The 12,679-nt window shown below is 39.5% G+C and overlaps 1 protein-coding gene across 1 annotated transcript in view; it reads left to right on the forward strand.

The window, feature by feature from the left end:
* LOC133636411 (thrombospondin type-1 domain-containing protein 4-like) overlaps positions 1–12,679 on the forward strand; it is a gene marked incomplete at its 5' end in the record, with an annotated part of 128,602 nt that overhangs the window by 1,674 nt on the left and 114,249 nt on the right. Inside the window, one exon of the mRNA XM_062030403.1 lies at positions 1,594–2,167. Coding sequence (XP_061886387.1) covers positions 1,594–2,167 — 574 coding nt within the window. The remainder of the gene's footprint in view (positions 1–1,593; positions 2,168–12,679) is intronic.

The following is a 12,679-nucleotide window of genomic DNA, read 5'->3' on the forward strand; positions in this document are numbered from 1 at the left end:
ATGTGTCTGTTACTACATTATATATATACTTGCAGTGTGTATATTGTACATATTACATATTGTTATGAAGGTGTCTGTTACTACATTATATATATACTTGCAGTGTGTATATTGTACATATTACATATTGTTATGAATGTGTCTGTTACTACATTATATATATACTTGCAGTGTGTATATTGTACATATTACATATTGTTATGAATGTGTCTGTTACTACATTATATATATACTTGCAGTGTGTATATAAAACATATTACATATTGTTATGAAGGTGTCTGTTACTACATTATGTATATATACTTGCAGTGTGTATATAAAACATAGTACATATTGTTATGAAAGTGTCTGTTACTACATTATATATACAGTATATATATACTTAGTGTGTATATAAAACATATTGTATATTGTTATGAAGGTGTCTGTTACTACATTATGTATATACTTGCAGTGTGTATATAAAACATATTACATATTGTTATGAAGGTGTCTGTTACTACATTATATATATACTTGCAGTGTGTATATAAAACATATTACATATTGTTATGAAGGTGTCTGTTACTACATTATTTATATATATATATATATACTTGCAGTGTGGATATTGTACATATTATATATTGTTATGAAGGTGTCTGTTACTACATTATTTATATACTTGCAGTGTGTATATTGTCCATATTACATATTGTTATGAAGGTGTCTATTACTACATTATATATATATACTTGCAGTGTGTATATAAAACATATTACATATTGTTATGAAGGTGTCTATTACTACATTATATATATGCTTGCAATGTATATAAAACATATTACATATTGTTATGAAGGTGTCTGTTACTACATTATTTATATATATACTTGCAGTGTGTATATTGTACACATTACATATTGTTATGAAGGTGTCTGCTACTACATTATTTATATATATACTTGCAGTGTGTATATTGTACATATTACATATTGTTATGAAGGTTTCTGTTACTACATTATATATATACTTGCAGCGTGTATATTGTACATATTACATATTGTTATGAAGGTGTCTGTTACTACATTACTCATCTTTAAAGTGGTTTTTATCATCTTTAGAATCCTAAAAAAAAAAAGACGTGTGTGGTCTTGTCTCTCATAATGAGTGTGAACAATAGGCAAAACTAATAATAATGATGAATCAACCTCTGTGCTCTTCAGTAGGTCCAAAAATAAGCCCCCACAAAGAAAATAACGACGCACAATGGAGCTGCAATGGCGATAAGTCGGTCAGCGGTTGATGGTCACGTACCTACCAGAGGGCATTGTGATCGCCATTAAAAGGCTTGTTAGCAATGCTAGCTTTAGTTTTGTTGACATCTGCTTATGTCAACGTCAGGGTATCGCCATACCAGGTTACATATCGTTACCGCAGCTGACACATAATGGCAGGTCGCATGAAGTCACACTCTCAATCGCACCTACGGCGCACTTGAGAGCATCCAGTTAGCCTGCATACCATTCTGGATTCAAACCCAGAACCAGCAGGCTGTGAGGCAGACGTGCTGACCACATTCACCCGCTAACACCTTTTGGATCTTCCTCGCAGGTCTTCGGCCATCCAACCGGGTCAGTTTGGCTACGGGAAGGTGCCCTTCTCTCTGCCTTTGCACCGGCCCAGTCGTCAGGCTCGCCACACTGCCAACGGTACGGACGCCATTTTGGTTCAACTCGACGACGGCGAGGAGGAGGAGGAGGAGGACACGGACAGGCCGGCGGCCGCCACCACTACCGCTGTCGCTACGGCAACGCCACTATTACACAGGAAGGCCAGATTCCCGCCGGCTCCCCACTTCCCGCCTCCCCCCTCCTCAACGGGTCACCGGCGAACGTTCGATTGGCGCTCCGTCACGGCGCCGCCACCTCCCACTCCCCAACTCTTGCACCGTAACTCGCCCTCCGACGCCGCCGACGCCACTTTGCCCTACTCTTACTCTCTTCACTGGCCCTCGCACAGAGAAAGTGTGCCCAACGCGGGCTTTGGTCCCCAAACTCCACAGCCCGCCAATGTCTACCCATTCCAGCATGCCCATGGAACGCATCATGGAGGAGACGCCAGGAGACCGCCACCGGTCGTCAGATGCTCGGGGACAGAGAAGGAATATCGCAGGTGCTTCTCTCAGGTAAGAGACATTTTGTGTATAAATACCTCTTTTCCTGGCACCTTCCTTGTGGGGACATTTGTCATTATGGGGACATCCGAGTTTGTGTGTGTGTTCTTGTATTTCTACCCTTCTTGAGACATCCACAAGGAAAAGTACCTTCCATATGAGGACCGGTGAACAAGTTAGGACCGAAATCATGGTCCCAATACGGAAAACCATTGCATCTAATAGAGAGCCAAATACTAGAGTCCGTGAACATTGCTCCAAAGTCAGGATTTTTTTTGTTGATTTAATGTGCATACAAAAGTAAACATTGACAGGAGCAAAGGCAGCAATATATGATAAAACAAGATGGTAGCTAAAGAAAGACTTCCCTATTCATCCCCGAAAAAACCCGCCAGGTGAACAGCTGATTTTACGATTTCCGGTGCTGACGTAAGACAACCCGCGTCCCATATGTGACCATAGGATGAACAAATACACTACGGTACTAAGACTATAGTGGCCATTAACAGTTAGCTTCTACAGCTGGGTTGCCCAAAGTGCGGCACAGGGGCCATCTGTGGTCCGTAACTCGTTTGTCAGCGGCCTTTAGCACATTACAAAAAACAAAAAATAGAGATCTCATTTGCACCCCTGGTGGTGAAATCTATTAAAATTAGGGTGGACCCAAAAAGGAGGGATTTTTCAAATTGACTAAGTGTCGGTTTTAAAAGTGCTCCCCCTCTGGTCAACATTCGAAATAACAAGTGTGTGTAAAAATTTGAAGTGCGCCCCCTCTGGCCAACATATGTAATAACAAGTGTGTGTAAGAAATTGAAATGCGCCCCCTTTGGCCAAAATGTATTTAAAAAAAATTAATAAATATGTATATAGAGACATACTGTAATAACTTGAAGTAAATAATGAAGATTAAAAACCAATTACAAACAAAAAATTCAAAAAAAACTTTTTTATATTTGCATAGTTTGCATATATTACTAATGTTGTAAATACAAATCTTTATGTATCTAGAACGGGTGGTCCTAAAGAGGTAGGCATTTTTTGGAGGTCTCAAGAAGGCGACAAATACAAGAATGTGTGTGTGTGTGTTTGTGTGTCTTGTTTTGACACACTCCTTGCAAGACGTTTGTCTTTGTGAGGACATTTCAAACTATTACCACAGATTGTGCATGTGTATACACTCTTGACGGGTAGTTGTGTACGTGTACATATGGGTTCATAGCCCGGGCTTTTAGATCGGTAACGAGCACGCTCGCCTCTCATGCCGGCGACCCAGGTTCAAGTCCAGAGCGGAGCAGAAAGCAGGGCCTGAACCACACGGGGTGCACATACAACAGGGATATTCAACTTAAATTGTTTTGGGGCCACTTTTCCAGAAAGCTTCGTATTATTAGCGTCTTTTACAGCAGACATTCTCTTTTGGTCAATTTTTTTTTTGTCATAGTTACAGAAACGCTTTGCTCATTTTAACAATCTTCTGCAAAAATGTAAGTGTCTCATAGGGCTGGGCAAAAAGACTACAAACTTTATCACGATTAGTGTTCGTAATAACGGCGTTACTTTTACGAGTAACGAGTAATCTAGTAGCACCGCACTAAAATGAACTTGATATCAAACAGGAAGAGATAACATCACACTGTGACCAAGCAGACAACAATACATGTACGTGTACACAATGGGAATAATGAACAACAAATCAATGATTGAGGTGGCAAACTAGCCATCCAAACAATACCCCGTTTGTTGACAAGAAAATATGACAGCCATGGAAGTACATTCAATCTCTTCATTAAGCATAGGTAACACAATCCGGTGAAAAGATTATAAAGAACTGGCGTCAAATCCGACAAAGTGCGCTGCTAACTTCTAAAGCTAAAAAACATAGCTCCGTTGAAACCCTCAATGACGTCACTAGGCCCCATCTTTTAAAAGCAGACTCCGCACACTGTGCTCTTTTATTAAACATCTCTCAAATGCATATGCCAGATATTTAAAGTTGTTTTTTAAAATAACATATAAATTAATTTCCCAAATAATTAATTACAATTCAATTATTATTTTGTTAAAATAACTAGTAACTATTAGTCTTTATTATTATTACTTTTACTATTTGCTATTTTACTAATATTGTTATTATTAATTACTCTTTAATAGTAATTTTTAGAACACTTATCAAGATATAAGTGCTTTATATCGGTGACTTTTTTATGACCTATCAAAAATAAGGCGCAGGAGAATTTTTTTATTTCAAATGTAACCGTCCTCTGATTATAATCCTCTCAGCTATCAAGGCAGAAAGGAAAGGAAATGTCAACACAAGCATGGAAAACTCTTAAACAATGTAAACAAAATTGTAAAATCACATTAAACACTTGATAAAATCTTCTTAAAACGAAGGTGCAAAAATAAGGAATATGTAAGAAATGCTTAATAAAGTGTAACAAAATAGTACAAAAGTGTGAAAATGTAAACATAGAGAAACCTGTGAAGAACTATTTTCTGAAGGTTTAGTGCCAGCAAGTTACAGCTGTGCTCTAAAGGGTGAGCGTGGCTAAGGTGGTGTAGTATTACCGGTCTTGGTGGGGACGAGCGCCTTGCATCATTTACAGACCACATTGGTCTGACTACGGTCCGTTTGAAAAAAATCAAAAAAATTACGAACAAAAGCGGACCTAAGATGGAACCTTGAGGAACACCACTAGTATAAGAAGATAAACAAATGACTACTAACGGCAACACCTTAGTTACATAAATTGCATTACGAAAAAAATTTGTAACTGCCAAATAGGAGAGGACCTAAATCACACTCGTGATTTAGGTCCTATATAAGTAAATTTTGATTGATTGAAAGGGAACGCCTCGGTTATATAAATGACAAGTTTGGACCCCAGTTAGCTAGCAAGGTTAAAATGTCAATGCAAAGATCTGCCAATTTACACTAGTCCAAGTTCCTCTAGACAACACGAGAACTAGTCTTTTTAGGTATTTGCTGCAAAAATGTTTGTCTCCCAAGTTTTGAACTGAACTCGGGGCGGGCCAGTACGGTGTCAAACTTGGCCCCCCGGGCCGCCAGTTGAATACCCGTGATATGCACTATGCTCTTGCCTCTCTTTGTGGACCACAATTCTTGACTACAAAGACTTCAAGACACCTTCCTTGTAAGGACATTTTGTCTGGTCTATACTTGAAAAATGTTGGAATGGGCTTTCCCCATTGTGTGTGTGTGTGTGTGTTCTTGTATTTCTACCCTTCTTGAGACATCAACAAGGAAAAGTACCTTCCATATGAGGACCAGTGAACAAGTTAGGACATAAATCATGGTCCCAATACGGAAAACCATTGCATTTAATAGAGAATGTCTCATTTGCACCCCTGGTGGTGAAATCTATCAAAATGAGGGTGGTCCCAAAAAGGAGGGATTTTTCAAATTGACTGTGTGTCGGTTTTAGAAGTGCTCCCCCTCTGGTCAACATATATAATAACAAGTGTGTGTAGGAAATTCAAATGCGCCCCTTTGGCCAAAATTAAGAAAAATGAAATAAATATGTATATAGAGACATACTGTAATAACTTGAAGTAAAATAATGAAGATTAAAAACCAATTACAAACTAAAAATTTAAAAACAAACACATTTGACTAAAAGCAGTCTTTTTCTCACAATGTGTGGACTTATTTCTTATAAAATTGGGAACAATTTCTCATATTCTTTCTCTTTCTTTAATATTGCAAAATTTTCTCGTAAAGTTATTACTTTATGTAAAATTATTACTTTTTAATGCAAAATGGTGACATTTGTCAAATAAAATTCTGACTTTTATCACCATATTGCCAATTTTTTTCTTGTTCTTGTAAAATAGTGACATTTGTTGAGCAAAATGTTAACTTTTGTCATCATTTTGCCAAGTAAAATTCCTATTTTGATTACATTGCCAACATTTTTAAAGTTTTCTTATAAAATTGTGACTTTTGTCGAGTAAAATTACGACTCTTCATAAAATTGCCAACATTTTTAGCTTTTCTTGTAAAATTGCGACTGTTATTGAGTAAAATTCCAACTTTTATCATTATATTGCACAAACGTTCCGTTTTTCTTGTGAAAATTTGACTTGCGTTGAGTACAATTACGACTTTTATTATAATACCGCCAAAATTCTAAGTTTTGTGAAATTGCGACCTTTTTTCGTGAAATTCCAACTCATTTTTCACAACAAGCTTTTTTATATTTGCACAGTATGTATATATTATGAATGTTGTAAATACAAATCTTTATATATCTAGAAAGGGTGGTCCTAAAAAGGTAGGCATTTTTCTCAGGTCTCAAGAAGGTAACAAATACAAGAGAGTGTGTGTGTGTGTGTGTGTGTGTGTGTGTGTGTGTGTGTGTGTGTGTGTGTGTGTGTGTGTGTGTGTGTGTGTGTGTGTGTGTGTGTGTGTGTGTGTGTGTGTGTGTGTGTGTGTGTGCGTGTGTGTGTGCGTGTGCGTGTGTGTCTCCCACAGTCATGATTAATTAACTTCTATGAAGGCAATGTGTTGAAAGTTGAAGGCAATAAACTAAACATGAAGGTCAACAGAATGTTTTTGGAAGGTTGATCATTCCCCCGATCAAACACTAGCCTGTTGTCCATGAGCACTGGTCTGTAACCACCACCACTTTGACGTATGTGTGTGTGTGTGTGCGTGTGTGTGTGTGTGTGTCTCGATGAAAACCAGCGTACACTTGGAGATATTACACGTTGCCGTGTACATTGCGGGGGTGTGGTCGATGGACGTGGGATGTCCACAGGTATGCCGGCTACCGTGGAGGCGGGCACACAGGCGACGGAGCCAATTTGACCTCGCTGTAACTCCCAGTCGGTTTCGGCGAGACAAGAATGTCACGCTTCATTTCCCTGCAATTAAAAGTGACATTCACAGAGGACAAAAAGATGTCCAGGACCAGTTTTTAAGGGGTTAGCAGGCTGTTTTGAAAGTTAACCAAATACAGTGGAACCTCCATTTACAAACCCCTCTTTTTGCGATTTTTTCGATTTACGATCTATTAGATCGAACCAAACATGCCTTTGTGTGCGAAGCATTTCTTTGTTTACGAACACTTCATTCCTTTACTGTGTCCCCCTAGCAGCCATTCGTGCTTGCTCGTATTGAAGCGGGCTTCATTATACAGCAAGTTTTTAATTGTGATGAGAACTGACTTTTCTGGTAAGAGATGACTTACAGTCATACTTGCCAACCTTGAGACCTCCAATATCGGGAGGTGGGGGGGGGTCGGGGGCGTGGTTGGGGGCGTGGTTATTTACAGCTAGAATTCACCAACTCGAGTATTTCATATATATTTCATATATGTATATATATATATATATATATATATATATGTGTATGAAATACTTGACTTTCAGTGAATTCTAGCTATATATATATATATATATATATATATATATATATATATATATATATATATATATATATATATATATATATATATATATATATATATATATATATATATATATATATATTTATTTTATTTACATAGAAAAGCAAAAAAATACTTGAATTTCAGTGTTCCGTTGGCTATCCATTAGATGGCAGTATTGTCCTGTTTAACTTCTCCGTTCATTGGGCAGGCAAGCTGTTTATATTGTGGGAAAGCGGACGGGAGAACAGGCTGTCCCCACTCAGTCTCAGGTCCGCATTGAGCTGGAGGGGGCGTGGCCTCCAGCTCCGGCTGAATACCGGGAGTTTGTCGGGAGAAAATCTCTGCCGGGAGGTTGTCGGGAGAGGCGCTGAATACCGGGATTCTCCCGCTAAAAACGGCAGGGTTGGCAAGTATGCTGACAGTCATGGTCAAAAGTTTACATACACTTGTAAAGAACATAATGTCATGGCTGTCTTGAGGTTTCCAATCATTTCTACAACTCTTATTTTTTTGTGATAGAGTGATTGAAGCACATACTTGTTGGTCACACAAAAACATTCATGAAGTTTGGTTCTTTTATGAATTTATTATGGGTCTACTGAAAATGTGAGCAAATCTGCTGGGTCAAAAGTATACATACAGCAATGTTAATATTTGCTTACATGTCCCTTGGCAAGTTTCACTGCAATAAGGCGCTTTTGGTAGCCATCCACAAGCTTCTGCTTGAATTTCTGACCACTCCTCTTGACAAAATTGGTGCAGTTCAGCTAAATTTGTTGGTTTTCTGACATGGACTTGTTTCTTCAGCATTGTCCACACGTTTAAGTCAGGACTTTGGGAAGGCCATTCTAAAACCTTCAATCTAGCCTGATTTAGCTATTCCTTTACCACTTTGACGTGTGTTTGGGGTCATTGTCCTGTTGGAACACCCAACTGTGCCCAAGACCCAACCTCCGGGCTGATGATTTTAGGTTGTCCTGAAGAACTGGAGGTAATCCTCCTTTTTCATTGTCCCATTTACTCTCTGTAAAGCACCAGTTCCATTGGCAGCAAAACAGGCCCGGAGCATAATACTACCACCACCATGCTTGACGGTAGGAGTGGTGTTCCTGGGATTAAAGGCCTCACCTTTTCTCCTCCAAACATATTGCTGGGTATTGTGGCCAAACAGCTCAATTTTTGTTTCATCTGACATCACATGGACAAAGATAAGACCTTCTGGAGGAAAATTCTGTGGTCAGATGAAACAAAAATTGAGCTGTTGCCAGAAGCTTGTGGATGGCTACCAAAAGCGCCTTATTGCAGTGAAACTTGCCAAGGGACATGTAACCAAATATTAACATTGCTGTATGTATACTTTTGACCCAGCAGATTTGGTCACATTTTCAGTAGACCCATAATAAATTCATAAAAGAACTAAACTTCATGAATGTTTTTTTGTGACCAGCAAGTATGTGCTCCAATCACTCTATCACAAAAAAATAAGAGTTTTAGAAATGATTGGAAACTCAAGACAGCCATGACATTATGTTCTTTACACGTGTATGTCAACTTTTGACCACGACTGTATATCACAGCAGAGAAAAAGAGACTACCTCTTGTTCAGCGGCGTTTCTTCCAAGAACACACACACACACGGCCCCTCCTCCCTCTCCCCTCCCTTTACCCCTCTGTCTGCTCCTTTCTCTCCTCTCGTCAGCAGCTCATTGGCTGATGGCAATGTAAAGTGGGTTGAACTTTTTTTAAATGCACATATTTCTGGTAATGTGGTTGTTGAAGTGAAGGAGTTTTGTGATTTCTGATCGTTTGTGAGGGCACCGAAGGTGATATACGGTACAGTATAGCACTTTGGGGGACGGCGTGGCGCCGTTGGGAGAGTGGCCGTGCCAGCAACCTGAGGGTTCCCGGTTCGATCCCCAGCTTCCACCAAACCTCGTCACGTCCGTTGTGTCCATGAGCAAGACACTTCACCCTTGCTCCTGATGGGTGGTGGTTGGCGCCTTGCATGGCAGCTCCCGCCATCAGTGTGTGAATGTGGAAATAGTGTCAAAGCGCTTTGAGTACCTTGAAAGTAGAAAAGCGCTATACAAGTATAACCCTTTGTTCAAAGTGCACCAACTTTCACTAAAATATAGACTTTTGCTTAGACAAAAAAAAATTTTCTCACACCACCACACCCCACCCTTCCCAGAGTTTACCTGTTTCTCACCTTTTTTGTTGGCAGACCCGTCAGCGATCCTGTTCTGTCTCCCTGTAATGTTTGTCTGCTCTTGAATGGGATTGTGCTGAGAATCTTAATTTCCCCTCGGGGATTATTAAAGTGATTCTGATTTTGATTTTGCACAATAGGTCCCTTTTAATTTTCAAAATATGCAGAGGGACAAAAAAAAAAGGGCCACCCCTGGTACACAGCAAGTGTTATTCGTCCTCAGAGCGAGGCACCGACAACAGAAAGAGCAGGAAAAGGTCACAGGGACCCCAGGAATAGTCCTAAAGCAGCATGAGCACTCTGCAGCTCTTGTGGACACTTCTCATCACCGAGTGGAGGTCAGCTCTCCAGTTTGGAGAGGGCGGCGCCAGGCTGGCACGCTCGGGTTCTTGACTTTGTCCCCGGTCAAGCGACTTCAGCGAGCTCCTGGGCGACGGGCCTCATCGGGAAGCACATTTAGATCCCCCAACACTAATAGCTGTCCTGTGATGGCCCAGCGTTGCGTTACACGCCGTATTTAGCCCGCTTGGTCCTGTGCACAAGTCTCGTTTGTTCCAGCTGCAGGTCACATGACATTCGGCTCAGACTTTTGGAAACGTAAAGAATAACAGCTGGGAAATGGTGGCGGCTTTCTCCCGTCTACACTGCAAAAACTGAAATCTAAGTAAGATTAAATACCTCAAATAAGGGTGATATTTGCTTATTTTCTGTCTGATAAGATCATTGTTCTCACTAAGGAGATTTTATGTTAGTCTTTTACTTGTTTTAAGTGTTTTGGTCCCAAATGATCTCAGTAAGATATTACAGCTTGTTGCTGAGATTTGATGACCTATATTGAGTAAAACAGGGGTGTCCAAAGTGCGGCCCGGGGGCCATTTGCGGCCTGCAGGTCATTTTTTAATGGCCCCACGGCACATTTTAAAAATACGATTGAAACAAATGTAAAACATAAAAAGTGGTATAAAAGAGCAAACAGGTGAAATGTAACAAGAACATGTTGCAATGTTTACTCTAATAACACAAAGCTGCCATGTAGGTTGTTTCTTTCTTTAAAAAATAACAATGAATCAAAATCAATGTCATTATGAATTATTGACCTATTCAAGGCTCCAATTACGTCACATTAAATATTTTGAGATTTTTTGGGGAAAATGTTGCATATTTTGTGTTTGCCATGTAAAAAACTGAGCTGGTTTTTTTTAAAGAAGGGCCTAAAACAGACCTGGGCATTCTGCGGCCCGCGGGCCGCATCCGGCCTTTTGTACGTCCCTGTCCGGCCCGCGTGAGGCCAATTATAAATTACAAAATACATTTTAAAAAGTATCTATTTTGAGTGTGCAATACAACGGTGCTGCTTTTGTTTTGAAAAGCGTTATTTGTATTACTTCCGTGCGGACGTATGCTCGTGCGCGCAGCGGCAATCACAAATACAAAATAAATTTAAAAAAAACATATTTGTCGTGCGTGCAATACAACTGTGCTGCTTTTATTTTGAAAAGTGTTATATGTGCGTATGTCCTGTGAGGGAAGGCGCACAGCGACAAGTGATGCCCGGTTATCCCCGAGACGCTAAAAAGAGAAAAGTTGATGACGAATGGCGTGTTTTAAAAAAGACATGGACTGCCAAGTGCTTATTTGTGGTACACACGTTGCTGTGTTTAAAGAATATAGTGTAACGACCTGCTGAAGTAGATGTTGTCTTCTTGAGTTGCGTAAATGAGAAGTGAGGAGACGTGCGTGTGGAAGGAACGAGATATGTTGAGCTGTGTTAGTATAGCTTGCTCAATAAAAGTTTAAAAAGAGCGTCAGACTTCGTGTGCACTTCTTCTGGACGCTACAATTGGTGTCAGAAGTAAAACTTTGCGCATACTGCACTGTTTGTGTGCTACGTCATCGGGAGGTACGTGCCACGTGAGGAGCTCGCCGCAAAGAGAGAGAGACAGAGAGAGAGAGAGAGAGCGTTTACAGGTGCAGCCACGCTGCTTGCCACGGGGGGAATTCCGTCCTCAATGAAGACTCCCAGGTTTGATGGCAAGGCGAACTGGGAGGCATTTCATCCCACTTGTGACATCAATTGTAGCGTCCAGAAGAAGTGCACACCAAGTCTGACGCTCTTTTTAAACTTTTATTGAGCAACCTATACTAACACAGCTCAACTTATCTTGTTCTTTCCAAAAGGAAAACCAATCCTCACTCCTCATTTCCGCAACAGCAACGCTTCTTCCTTCTTCGCCAATCACCTTACAGGCGTGCTACGTTCACAACAAAGAGGATGCAGGATGAAGTGACAGAAATTGAAATTTTTGTATTGTAATATACATCAGGAAGTGTTGTGTAAGAAAGTGTTAAAAATAAAACCATCAAAAGCCATCTGCTTTTGTATAAAGATAAGTTAGGTTAAATGAAAATATTATTATTATCTATCTTACGGTATATCAAAAATAATTTGAGCAAAATTTAATTGAAATATTGTCGGTGTGGCCCTCCAGCAGTGCTCGGGTTGCTCATGCGGCCCCCGGTAAAAATTAATTGCCCACCCCTGGCCTAAAATGAACAAACAAATAACATAAACAACAATACAACTTATAATTGACAGATAGATCTGAAGTTGATCTCGAGATTATTGTGTTAAAAGTAAACAGTAAAAAAAAAAATTATAATTTATTTTTAACACTTTAATGAGTAGGACCCTTTTGGATCTCCTACAATTTTAGTGTGATTAGTTTTTAAGTGTCATTGCTCAAAAAATAATAATGAATTAAAATCAATGGTGTTATGAGTTATTGACCTTTTTAAGGCTCCAATTATTATATAATCTTAAATATCCCACTTAAAAATTTTATTGGGTGAAAATATTGCATATTTTGTGTTTTTTTTTTCATTAAAAAAAGGGTTTTCTTT

Source organism: Entelurus aequoreus, linkage group LG20 (genome assembly GCF_033978785.1).
Source record: "Entelurus aequoreus isolate RoL-2023_Sb linkage group LG20, RoL_Eaeq_v1.1, whole genome shotgun sequence".
In the NCBI taxonomy this organism is placed as follows: domain Eukaryota; kingdom Metazoa; phylum Chordata; class Actinopteri; order Syngnathiformes; family Syngnathidae; genus Entelurus; species Entelurus aequoreus.